The 13,624-nt window shown below is 42.4% G+C and overlaps 2 protein-coding genes across 4 annotated transcripts; both read left to right on the top strand.

Annotated features, from left to right (window-relative positions):
• Positions 1-3,591: 3,591 nt before the first annotated feature.
• On the top strand, positions 3,592-4,450 carry LOC117139617 (rutC family protein UK114). Its single transcript, XM_033302074.1, has 3 exons — positions 3,592-3,741; positions 3,812-4,041; positions 4,253-4,450. Exons 1-3 carry the CDS (start codon positions 3,677-3,679, stop codon positions 4,372-4,374), a joined length of 417 nt encoding a protein of 138 aa, XP_033157965.1. The 5' UTR covers positions 3,592-3,676; the 3' UTR covers positions 4,375-4,450.
• A 2,156-nt stretch (positions 4,451-6,606) lies between these two features.
• On the top strand, positions 6,607-13,316 carry LOC117138614 (cullin-3-A). 3 transcript variants are annotated; one of them, XM_033300833.1, is made up of 11 exons: positions 6,607-6,784; positions 7,472-7,710; positions 9,454-9,837; positions 9,903-10,664; positions 10,727-10,897; positions 10,964-11,134; positions 11,192-11,306; positions 11,369-11,511; positions 11,582-11,805; positions 11,867-12,005; positions 12,074-13,316. In XM_033300833.1, the coding sequence occupies exons 2-11, from the start codon at positions 7,651-7,653 to the stop codon at positions 12,224-12,226; spliced, it is 2,322 nt and encodes a 773-aa protein (XP_033156724.1). In that variant the 5' UTR covers positions 6,607-6,784; positions 7,472-7,650; the 3' UTR covers positions 12,227-13,316. The 3 variants fall into 3 exon arrangements, with proteins under 3 accessions (XP_033156724.1, XP_033156733.1, XP_033156717.1); XM_033300842.1 differs by having other exon boundaries at positions 6,609-6,718; XM_033300826.1 differs by lacking the exons at positions 6,607-6,784; positions 7,472-7,710 and adding an exon at positions 8,377-9,275.
• Positions 13,317-13,624: the final 308 nt, after the last annotated feature.

Below are 13,624 nucleotides of genomic sequence, written 5' to 3'. Positions count from 1 at the left end.
CTTGTATTCCATGTAGTTTTGTTTGCAGTGCATCTGCTCCCGTGGCGGCTGCTGCTCCCAATCGATACAGGTGGACATGCGACTGACCCACCTCGACGCTCAGCGGGCGGTGCAGCTGCTGCAACTGTGGGGGCGCCAGTCCTAGCCCCACCCACTACGCCCCTACCCTCCCCCTGCCCGCACGCTTCTGTGAAACGCTTTTCACTGCATTTGGACGAAATTAATTGCCAGCGATTAAATTTCAAATTTTCCATGCAAGCCCAGAGCAACTCAACCCATAGCCCGCAATCCCATTCGCTTCCGTGCGGCAAGTTTTGCGTGAGCCAACTCCACCTTGCCCTCCCAACCATTGCAGTTATAAAGTGAAAATCATTAGTTTTCATTTGTGGCGTTTAGGGCGTGTGCCCCGGCCCGTGGATCTGGATCGGCCGTGGATCGTGCAGCTATTTTGCATTGCAAATTAACGAAAATGCAGCGCACACACACTACGAGTATAAGTGCAATTTTCACTTGCGCGACCAAGTCACATTTTTCCAGAGCAGCGTTTTTGGCAGTTGCATGTCAACTCCATTGGCCATATCCTGTGGAGTTTTGCCCATTGCATCGCCAGAGATCGGAGCAAAATGGGTGGCGGAATCGGGACGGTAATTAAAGCCGGTAGAGAGGCACCTCTGACAGATCATCCAACGTGGGCGTTGTGGATATGAGCGATTCGAAATGAGTTGGTAAAAAGCCAATGGAAAGGTAGCAATGCGACTGGAAAATTCACAAGCAATAGCACTCACATTAACAATTGTTTATGGCCTGGTTTATTTGCGTATCTTATAGCACTATATTTGAACATAATAATAGTAAAAGTAACTACTAAATATTATATAGTGAAGGAAAAGTATTAGAAAATCATTGAGTATGCTTATTAACTACACTGGGCCTTAAATGTTTTAATGAGCGAATAAATCAAAAGGCAATTCCAGTGGCTTTCAACCTTTAGGCTTTTCTTATATAATCAGCCTGAAAGTGCAGTGTATATTTCCGTTTACGACAGATTCAAACATCATTAAGAGCACAAATCCTTATTGGCAAGACTAAAATATAGCGCACATATTTCAGTTTTGGCTCCCTTGCAATTACTCTGCTAATTACTGGGTGAGTTTCTTCACGGATCGTCCTTGAGTTTCGATTCGGTCCACCCACTTTTGGATAAACTGCCTCCATTCCAATTCCGAGAAATTGAGTAGCCCAACATGGTGGTGTTTGGGATTAGTCGCGTCAATAGTGCCATAAACATAAATCTGCCGGTTAATGGGCGGGAAGGTGCACCTAGACAACGTGGCTACCAGTTGGGGCAGCTCCTCCTGCCTCCTCTGGCCAAACAACTGACGTCGAAGCCCGGCAATTACGCAGCAAATTAAAATCAAATAACTTAGCATGAAAATCGAGCAAGCCATAAAAATCACATGCAAATTATAGAGTATCCAATAACCAGACCAACCGGGCAAGCGACGGTAGCCGCAGCTCCTTGGTCGTCTGAGAAATCGTTGTAATTTGCGCCATGGAGAGACCTGTCCCAGCATCGCTTTTAGCCAGCGGCGCTCCAATAAAGCCTTAAACAAATGAAGTTATTTGAGCCAATAAAAAATGGCAGCCACAAAATGATGGGGAGCCATCTGCAGGAGTATGTCAAGTGGAAAGGGAAAGTTCATTGGATCGCAACTGGAGAATCTTTTGTCTTCAGGTGCGGTCTCTTCTTTCAAGCTGTGCTCAATGGCAGTTCTATGAGTTTGCCCAAAAAAAAGTATCTTAAAGTTGTCAAATGTATCTTAAGCATACTTGCCTTGTTACTGGCTTAACAAATATATTTAACTACGTTTTTATTTTACCTTTAGTGTGGTTCATGAACCTAAAAAGAAACATTTGCCCTCTTTAAGTCAAAAATCCGCACCTGCAATAACATCGACATGGGATTGTGGCTTTGCAACTCCTCCAACAAGTGCCATAAATATCGAGCAACTTGCAGACATGGGACTGCAGTGTTCTGGGATCCTTGAGGGTTTGAGATTGGGGCTCAAAATCTGGTTCTGGCGCGGCCCTTTCTTAATGCACACCTTTGCATTGCTGCAACTCAGGGGCAATTTGTTATTGGGCCGGTAATTATATGGCATATGGCATCTTCTCGTTGCAGTTTGGCTTATTTAGAGCTTTATTTATTAAAGCATTTAATGTAAAATTGTTTGCCAGGCCAGGGGCCATCATTAAACAAAGTAAATTGTGTGTATAAATCAATACCGGGCTGCGGCTAATTAATATCAATGTTGATTTTGTTGACTCTCAAAAGGGAGATGCGAAAACCAAGCACTGCAACACCCACGAAGATGCCTCTTGGAAATTGCTTTTACCCCGATTTTGGAACTTGCATATTTTATGCCCATAAAGTGGATCATAAAGTAATTAATGCACTAAAATGCGACATCAAAATGCTTCGGGCACAGTCAGCCGAAAGAAATTTCTTTCAGCAATCCGTTGCAACTTCGTGGGATGGCTGCACCATCGCGAATGCACTGTAAAAAAATATATCTTAAAAAAGTTCATCAACAAAAGAAGCTTTCTGAAGGACATATTCTGCATTATATCACTTACATGAGATCAATTTTAGGTATTTAATCTGCATTTAATTTTAAATATAAAATTAATGAGAAAGTATTACCTTTATTTTTAAAAATGTCTTAAGAATAATTGTGGTTTATAGGAAAGTGAGTAAGTGTTTCTTTTTTTCAGTGCTCGAGCTACAGAAACAACAAAGCGTCTGCAATCAATCTTGAGGCGGCGTTTTGCTGGGCGTGTTCTCTTTGCTCTGAGGTTGCACCTACGCTGCATGCTGCACGCTGCAGTTGGGGTTGGGTGCAGCTTTCAGTCTGGGATTAAGACCCTTTGCCACACTTCAGGATCTGGCCCATCTTCTTCATATAATTACAGAGTGTTTTCCTTCTTTTTTTTCGGTACTTTTGGCATGCGTAAAGATTCTGGCTTTCTTTTTGCCTTTTTGGCCCGGCTGACAGCGGCTGACAGACAGCAATTGCCAAATAATAAATAATTAGTCGGGGCGGCTCAGATGGGCGTGGCTAAGTGACATGGCATGCATTTTTCATGGCGTTAAATCAAATATCGGCTGGCCAAAAACAAAATCAGCCAGCTAGAGAAAGCGGGTGCGACCCAAATTTCCGCAGGTCGGGAATTATAAATTCCACAGAAAAATGTTAATTAAGATATTAAAGAAGCTGAGTTAACTTAATGTATTAATAATACTGTCAGGTTTCACGCAAAGCAAAAATAAAGCAAATATCTTAGCGATGTGAAATTGGCTGTTTTTGCAATCGCTATATACCCCTTATTATAATTTTTTCCATCAAATAAGCCAATATTTTACATTTTCAACAGAATATATTATTATATTTGACATTATATTAACATCATGATAACAGATCCATTGAACAGCTGTTCATCAAATCAGCTGTTTGCACCTGTTTGCGCGGGAAAAAGCGAATGAGCTTGTGAAAAGCAAAAGCTGATAGCAAAAGCAACTTGTTGAACGCAAGTCGAAGCTTTCGATCAGTTCACTTCCAGCAGCTGCAATTGACTTTGCTTTTTGCCACTATATAGTGCCGTATTCGAGATCAAAATGTCGACGATTGTGAGGAAACTTATCAGCACTGCAAATGCTGCCAAGCCAGTGGCTCCCTACAAGTAAGGAAACAATTACCTGTGAAAACTGATGGGCGCACCTCCTATTCCATTGTGATTTACCATTATGTAGCCAGGCTGTGGTGGCCGATCGCACTGTGTATGTGTCCGGATGTCTGGGTCTGGACAAGGACACCATGAAGCTGGTTCCTGGAGGACCCACTGAGCAAGCGGAGAAGGCGCTGGAGAATCTGGAGGCTGTTCTTAAGGCGGCCGATTCCGGAGTGGACAAAGTTGTCAAGAACACTGTGTTCTTGAAGGATCTCAACGATTTCGGGGCCGTCAATGAGGTCTACAAGCGGGGTGAGTACTAGGCACTATTTATAAGCGTCGTTTATAATGCAATACCTACTGTATACACCGGCCTTTTGATCGCAATCGCCTGATAAGGCAATCGGCATCGTTAGCGCCTTATCGCCCATTTATTGTTTACTGTAAACACTTTATGACAGCTATACTATATTTCCAAAAACAACTATGTATATGCTTTATGTTTCCTTATCTGCCGTTCCAGTGTTCAATAAGGATTTCCCGGCCCGCAGCTGTTTCCAGGTGGCCAAGCTGCCAATGGATGCTCTGGTGGAGATCGAGTGCATCGCCTTGACCGGATCCGTGGAGACGAAAACCGTGCAATAGCAACTAATGCGCAGTAAATTGTAAGAATGTAGAGCCAAATGAATAAAAAGAAAAGCGTAGGAAAAGTGCTGGAAAACGTAGCGAGTTCAATACTGTTGTCAAATGAAGCCATAAATGCCGAGCAACATTTGTTGCAACATGCAGCAGCCGAGCGGCGAGCAACAGCATGCAACATGCAACGTGCAACAGGCTACGGACAACACACTTTGCATTTAAACCTTATATAGCTTACAATTTAGCGTGCGGCAATTTATCTTTGTTGTTGCTGCGGCTGCTGTGCGCCTTTTGTATTATATTTCATCAAATGTTGCTGCATAAATCACTGGCAGCAACAGCAGCCACTGCAGCTCCAGCAACACTTGCAAGAGCAGCATGTTGCTAACGGTAGCCCGCTCAGACAAAGCGATTATTTCACATTCAAATTTAAAAGTTATTCATAATGCCGACTTTGAGCTGTTGTTGCTGTTGTAGGACATTACCCATACACTGCAGAAAATACAAAATATAATATAATATAAATTGGTTAAAAAACAATCGTAAGTAAGAAGCGTAAGTATTGGCCAACAAATAAAGTTTTGATTTTCAATGCAGTTATTACGTGCATCTGCCACCCCTTATTGTTTTCAGTGTATGCTCCATATTGATGCGGCTGCCTTTTCAGGCTCTTTTCGCCTTTTACGGACCGCGACTCCCGGACTCGTGTTTTGTCTAGCATTTGTTTTGATTTTTATTTAAATTTCAGTGAATTTGTCTGCACTCGGCTGCCTTTCGATGATTTATTGTCCTTGTTGCAGCGAGTGCCTGGTGTGAATATGAGTGGTTGCGATGAGGCACGATTATGCGGTGCTTATGTGGCTATATTGCCGCGACTATTGCCCCAACTACACCAGCCCAGCTAACCATTCATTTTTCAGCAACATTGTTCTGCATTTGCAGTCGCACCCGCACCCGCAGCGTGCAACATCCATGTTGATTTGACTGTGCGCCATAGTGTAATTAATTCGCGGCGCATCAGCCAAACAGACAGTCGTGCATAAATGGTAATAAATACGGCTGAGCTGACGACATCGGAGGAACACCTACGCAGAAGGGAACTTGAAGTGCGGCTAATTAATTTCGACGCACGACAAATGAAGCCGCAAAGGGCTCCTCGGTGAAAGTGCGCATAATTTACACGCACGGCTCAAAGGTTTATGCCCAAATGAAACTCGCAATTCTGTTGCACATTTTTGCCAATTTGCTTATCCGGCCAAGGGAGTACTAAAGACATTGGGCATCGATGGGCAATTAAGAAAGCCACATGCGGTAGCCATCGCTGGATATCCGTTTACATATGTTTTTCGCCTGTTGCAAGTTGTCATAATTAAATTATTAACCGAATGCCGAGACCTTGTCGCAGGGTAATTAGTTCTTCATCTGAGCTTTCACTCTCGCAGTCAGAGCGGGAATTTCCCAGATAAGATGTAAGGTAGACTTAAAAACTTTTCTACCTGTATTTTATAAATTGCCTACTCTTTTAAACATGCGTTTATTGATAAAATTGTGCGTTCATAGTCCAATGAAAGAGTCTTATATCTTAAAAACCTCAAATCTTCTTAACAGTTTGTTTATATTCAGACACACGGAAAATCCAATCAATCATTTTGTTTTTGGCACTTACATAGTTATAGCTAACTATTGTTATCTGTATTACAAAATTTATAAATGGGCTAACTGAATTTTAAAGTCCAGCGCCTACTGAAAATACAGCATACTTTTAGGGCTTTCTTTTTTAAATACTACCATTCACAGAGAGCAACACGAATTTTGCAACACTGTTAGCTAGTGATGGGAAAAATTAAGTTATATAAATTATGATGAAATAAAAAGAAAAGACAATTTTAATATATTTGTAAGAGTTATGAACCTTATAAATATAAAATTAATAGACATACAATCTAAAATAAAATAACACAATTAAATTAATATAAATAAAGAAATCAATAATAATTGAAAATAATCCTTATGCTCCTGCTTGTGATGCAAGCATCGTAAAAAGTCAGTTTTATTTCCTTTTAAATATAATTTTTCTTCATTAAATTAAATAAAAACTAACTAAATTCTCCCCAAATTGCTTGCGACGCCAAGTCAATTTGTTTCCTATTCATTTTGGTTTTGGAACTATCGACCAATGGAAAAGTACTATCGATAGCTATTACCATTCGCCTCGAAAAACAACAACAATTCTACTTCTGTCGCCCATCCCTATTAAAACCTACAATCAATATGAAATGCACGTAAACGTTTAAAACAGAAACAAATTAAGCTAAATAATAGTAGTGACTTTACTAATGCATTCGCACCGGTAAAATATAGTTTGTTAGAGTGCAAATTGTGCGAAACGCCGTGGAAAGCCGTTTCGAAAGGCCAGGTACAAAAACATACGCACACAAGCGTAGACCGTGAGACGGGCAGGCACCCACACGCACACACATATGTAACCCGTCTTTTCCATGACAAAGTGAAATAGAAGAATCGTTAAGAAAATAAAGAAAGCAACAAAGTGAAAATAGAAGCATTGGCTCGATAACGTCTACCAACTGAATGCACTTTCCCGGGACGTAGATTTATCGATCATCGGTCGGAAGTGCGTGCGAAAACAACGGTTCTTGTATTAATTGCACGTATATGTACATAACAATTATATTGTCGCCGTGTGAGTTTTTTTTCACCGTTTCTTTCACGCAGAGAGATCGGATGGGCCAGCGAATCAATGTACATGCACATATATCCGATATCTGCGGTATAGGCGGCGACAAAGGAAGTGACGGCGCAGTACGGCGGATTGGTATCCCGGGATATATCCGCAATTGCAAACTATTCGCGAATAAAACCAGCCGCTTCCCCAAATAGACATACACACACGGGCATATATATATGTATGTACACACGTCTGCTTGTGTACATCGCGCTTGACACCCTAACATTTGCGTGGAATGTTTGCACAAATATACGAAACCAAAATGCTCATCTCGGCACCACCCTAGGCGGATTGTCGTGTAAACATGCTGGGAGATCTGTGATAGAACTAATCCATTCACCTCTCCTTATCTTTCAGGATAACACAAGGATAACCCAGGATAACTGTGCTCTCTTTGTGTGAACCATTGATTGCCGCCGAGGAAAGCAGGTTCCGTCATCGGAAAAGTCGGAGAAGCACCTGCTCTTCTTGCAGCTCCCTGCTCCGGAGTCCGAACCGCCAATAAAGTGGAGGAGCAGTGCCGACGCTTGCAAAGCATGAATCTTCGGGGAAATCCTCCCAAGAAGGAGGGCAAAATGCGCATTCGGGCCTTTCCGGTAAGAACCCACAATGGAGCATCGTTGAAACCACGATACCCGCTCTCAATCGTATTAATTTGCTAAGAGCGAACTGATATGAGATTATCTATTATCTGACAACACCGAAACTAATACAAACTTAAACCACAAAATGTAAAAACATGTGCGTTTTAAGCTCAAATCCAAAAAATCACTATTAAGAATGAATTTAATGGGGATAACATGATAAACTTTCCACAGCAATTTGTATAATCCCAGATTATGTCAAACTTCTTCAAAGTTTTACCTTGAAGTGTTTGAAAAGGTTGAGTTTACGTTATACAGTCCTAATTGCAATTTGCGAAGGAATTTGAAAAACGTGATATAATCATTTGGAAACCTACGTTACTCGCTTTGCAGTTTTATAACTCTGACACTAGATGAGAGTTGCACTGAAAAATCTGTCGATCACAGCGTGAACTTGCAAAATGTTTCGATAAGATAATGCCATTTGCGGGTATTAAGAGTTAGATAATTTTTATAAAACAATTAGCAGATTCACAGGTTAAGCGATTGCTCCCTACAAAATGTCAGGCGACAAGAAAAGCAAAAAACAAAAATCAAAAACAAATAAAAACATCAAAACACCAACCGGGGCCAGGGGAATTTTCAACACACATTTTAGTTTTTAAGTTACAACGAATTCAATCGTAGTTTTCGAGAAATTTTTGTTGACCAACAACACACACGAAAAGACTGTGAACACCTGTATGTGGAGAGCAGGGTGAAGGGCGAGACCCGAATCGCGAGTAGAACTCTGGCCGGAGTACGGAGCACAGAGGAGGAGGAGGAGCAGCGGACCAGGAGTAGCAGAACCGCGCGGCGGATGTGACATTGAGACCATCATCATTAAGTCGTCAAACCAAAAGCGGTCCCGCAAGGCACCGGCTTCAGCAGCAGGCTATTATCCAGCCCCTTGCTCTCTGGCACTTAGCGAGGAAGAGAGGAGCCACTACCGGGACAGGACGTGTGAGCTGGACCAGCGTAGCAATCTCATGCAAGGCCGCGATCCCCGCCAACAGCAGCCGGAGCCACTGAACAACCTCAACGCCAACGGCCGCTACCACAATCGCATGGTGGCCGGCTCCAACAACTTCAATGGCGCAACTGTCGGTAATGTGGACTCTGCCGTGCCTTGCCGGATTGCAAGGCAAAGCGTTCTTGGACAGCAGCATCAGGCGCGAAGCATGAACATCAATGTGCCCAACGCCTCCTCAATGCTGCAACACCAGCAGTCCCAACATCGATTGTCCTCGCAGGGATTAGCTTCTGCCTCGCGGCGCAGTTATCACCTTGCCGCCAGCGGTGGCAGAGTTCGGGCTGATAACAGAACTAATACTAACTACCAGCTCACGCCGATGCCACTTTCCATGCCAGTTCCAGCTCCTGCTGCTCCAGCTGTCGTTAAAACTGAACCTAGTGCAAGCACCTCTGGGCCATCAACCTCCGCTGCAGCGAGCGCAGAAAGTACAGAAAAACGCTTTAAGGAAATAGCACGGAAGTACCCACTCTGGCTGCCGGAGTACAAGCGAAGGGCCTTCAATGTTAGCCAACCATCTGATAAAAACCAGGGATTTTAACTTTTAGTAGTTTTGCTAAAAAGCGAAATTCTTAAGAACATCCCTATAATCTTACATTACATTAGCCATATTTATAAGTTTTAATCCCTGAAAAAATTATTTCTTAACTATCCAAGCTGATAATCTTCCATTTCTCTTCCAGGCCTCCATGGACGAGAAGTACGTGGAGACCATTTGGGCCAGCTTAAAGAATGCCATCCAGGAGATACAGAAAAAGAACAACTCCGGACTGTCGTTTGAACAGCTCTACCGGAATGCGTACAACATGGTGCTGCACAAGCACGGCAATAGACTGTATTACGGTCTGAGGGAGGTCGTCTCAGAGCACCTGGAGCACAAGGTGCGGGCGGACGTGCTGGAGGCTCTGCACAGCAATTTCCTACCCAAGTTAAACCAGGCCTGGACAGACCACCAGACATCTATGGTGATGATCCGCGACATACTCATGTACATGGATAGAGTTTATGTGCAGCAGCGCGAGGTGGACAATGTGTACAATTTGGGATTAATTTTGTTCAGGGATCAGGTAGGAATATCTTTATTGCATATATTTCGTTGGAAATATATTTTTATCGCCGTTTCCGTTATCAGGTGGTTCGCTATTCTGAGATTCAAAAGGCCCTGCGAGAGAAGTTGCTGGGCATGGTGATGGAGGAACGTCATGGCGAAGCCATTAACCATCTGGCTATCAAGAATGCTTGCAGTATGCTGATCACCCTGGGAATTAACTCGCGCACTGTCTACGAAGAGGACTTTGAAAAGCCCTTCCTTGCGCAGTCGGCGGCGTTTTACAAATTCGAGTCGCAGAACTTTCTTGCCGAGAACAACGCTGGCGTTTACATCAAGAAAGTGGAGGCGCGCATCACGGAGGAATCTTCCCGGGCAGCGCTGTATCTCGATAAGGATACGGAGCCCCGCATTGTGCGCGTGGTCGAAGAAGAGTTGATCAAAAAGCACATGCGACCCATTGTTGAAATGGAGAACTCGGGCGTGGTGTACATGATCAAGAACTCAAAGACCGAGGATCTGGCCTGCACATATAAGCTTTTCTCGCGCCTGAAGGAGGAGGGCCTCAAGGTGATAGCGGACACAATGTCGGCATATCTGCGAGAGCAAGGACGCATGCTGGTTAAGGAAGAAGAAAACGGCAACACGAATCCCATAACATTCGTGCAGAACTTGCTGGATCTCAAGGACCGCTTCGACCAGTTTCTGGTGCACTCGTTCGCCAACGATCGCATATTCAAAAACGTCATCTCATCCGATTTTGAACATTTCTTGAACCTAAATAACAAATCCCCGGAGTATCTATCGCTATTCATCGATGACAAACTGAAAAAGGGTGGCAAGGGAGTGAGTTGAATTTACAATATGCTTTCTGAAATGTATTAATCCTGTCTATTACTTTTCCACAGATGAGCGAACAGGAAATCGAGTCCATCTTGGATAAGACAATGGTCCTCTTCCGTTTCCTATTGGAGAAAGATGTCTTTGAGCGCTATTACAAGACGCATTTAGCCAAGAGATTGCTGCTGAACAAATCAGTCTCTGATGATTTCGAGAAGAATATGATATCAAAACTAAAGGTAGATTTAGTTTTTAAGATGGCATCTTCGCATAATTATTCATCGCTTTTATCTCTATTATTGCAGACTGAATGCGGCTGTCAATTCACCTCGAAGTTAGAGGGAATGTTTAAAGATATGTCAGTCTCCAATACGATCATGGATGAGTTTAAGAACTTTGTAAATAATAACAATTTATCCCTTGGCGGTGTGGAGCTAACGGTACGCATACTAACCACTGGTTTTTGGCCCACACAGGTAAGCTTGTTCCATAAGTATGTGAATAGGTTTACTTAGCTTCAATTTCCCTTATAGACAGCAACTCCGAACTGCAATATACCCGCCGCTCCGCGTGAAGCCTTTGACATTTTCAAGAACTTCTATCTAAATAAGCACTCAGGACGTCAATTGACGTTACAGCCACAAATGGGTGAGCTTCTTATATGATATTCTTGTTTAAGCAACTGTATTTATACCTACCCCTTCGATTAGGAACCGCCTATATCAACGCTGTGTTTTATGGCCGCAAGGCAGTTGAAAGTGAAAAGGATAAAGATGCACCCAGCTCCAGTTCAAGCGGCTGTGCGGTGCCCACCACCACACGCAAGCACATATTGCAAGTGTCCACCTACCAGGTAAGCTAAAACATCTTTTACTTTGTTCCTTTCATTGATCAAAAATAAATATTTCATATTCCAAAATTAGATGTGCGTGCTACTGCTTTTTAATAACCGCGACGTGCTCACCTACGATGACATACACCAGGAGACGGACATACCGGAACGGGAGCTCGTCCGAGCACTACAATCGTTGTCCATGGGCAAACCCGCTCAGCGTTTGCTAGTACGGAATTCTAAAACGAAAACTAAGGACATTGAGCCCACGGATGAGTTTTACGTAAACGACGCCTTCAACTCCAAATTCCACAGGTTAGATATAATTTTCAGTGAGTTGGAACGACGCCTGGTAATAATATCGAAACTATTTTAGGGTGAAGATACAAACGGTAGCCGCCAAGGGAGAATCAGAGCCAGAGCGTAAGGAGACGCGCGGAAAGGTCGACGAGGATCGTAAGCACGAGATCGAAGCGGCTATTGTGCGCATAATGAAGGCCCGCAAGCGTCTGGCTGTAAGTATACGTTTGCTATCTTGGTTTGGATTGTGATTTAACTATGACTCCTGTTTATATTTTCTTAGCATAACTTGCTAGTATCAGATGTGACGTCGCAGCTGAAGTCGCGCTTCTTGCCCTCGCCCGTGTTTATCAAAAAGCGCATTGAGGGCCTCATCGAGCGCGAGTATCTGCAACGATCGCCGGAAGATCGTAAAGTGTACAACTACTTGGCCTAAGCGGCCCACTAAAAGTAGCAGGAGCGTCTTGAGCAGGATCCGGATCACACTCATCTTCAAATCGCCAGGGCTTGCACTCTAACGAAAAAAAAAAAAAAACAATCTGCAGCTCGGACAGAATGGCCTGAGCATACGAGCGGCATTGATATGGCGGATACTGACCACGATTATAGATGACCGCCAGCCAATAACCCGAATACATAAATATATCAATTAGTGCGCGCCCCGAATCGTGAAATTTCGTTTCGCAACCCATTTTGTAAGCCTGACATTCAAAATTCAACAGTTAAAAATGGTTTTGGATAAGGCACCACCATAATTATTATCCCTCTAATATATTTCTTGATATTCTCTAATTACTGTTTATGGTAATTTCTTTGCGCATAACAAGTGTATAGCAGTAAGCCCAAACAACCACACACACCTGCACAACCACCACCCCATTCAGAGCCACAACCACACCACATCCACCCACAAGAATCGTACGCAAAGCAAGATAAGAGAAATAATAATGCATAATGCAGCCCCTAATTGTAAGCAGCTGAGTAAAAGGTAAAGAAGCAACAACAGAAATTAAGCAAAAAATATTAATAACTATAAATATAGCTAAAGTAATAAATTTATAAATGAATTATGAATTTTAGAGAGCGTTTGATGTACATTTATACGTGTCTGTCCCAATCCAAATCCAAATCCAAATAAATGCCCCAGCTTCATCATTCATCCCATGTTTTGAGATCCATGTGAACAGAACGCAAGGATTGCAATGACTATTCATATTCCTCTATCTTTATTTTTTGTGTACGCCCCAAGCATGTGTTGAACGTGAAGTGATTATGATAATCTGTACGAAAGTTGTTTTATCTATTAGTTGATATGTGGAATCAATTCCAGGCATACACATGTATGTAGGCAACACTTCTGTAATGGATTTGAGTTAAGTAGGACACATAGAATTGATTTTGAAAAACAGTTTAACGCCGAACCGAAAACATGAAAACAGAAGCAAACGCGATCTAAACACTGTAAATAAATTTTGTTCTTACATAAAGGAGAAATCGATATAAATAAAACGTATAATGAGCGTTAACACAGTTGTTGTCTATCTTTTAAAAGGATTTTAAATATTTTCAATGAAATGCTTTTATTCGCCTGTACAATAAAACGAACTTGGTAACAATTTAAATCTGCAAAAATATATTGTTTTCAATTGGTGCCCAACATATTGTGTAAAATTTGGGATGGGCAAGACTGAATTGTATTTGAAATGATTATCCTCTGAATCATTCGAAATTTTTTAGTTCCTAATCTTTAAATTCGTTGTTTTTGCAGCTGGGTTCGTAACACTTTTTCCAAGTATTATTGTGTAACCACATTGAACGATCATATCGGAGTTAT

Source organism: Drosophila mauritiana, chromosome 2L (assembly GCF_004382145.1).
Source record: "Drosophila mauritiana strain mau12 chromosome 2L, ASM438214v1, whole genome shotgun sequence".
Taxonomy (NCBI): domain Eukaryota; kingdom Metazoa; phylum Arthropoda; class Insecta; order Diptera; family Drosophilidae; genus Drosophila; species Drosophila mauritiana.
This window is presented reverse-complemented; position numbering and strand designations above follow the sequence as displayed.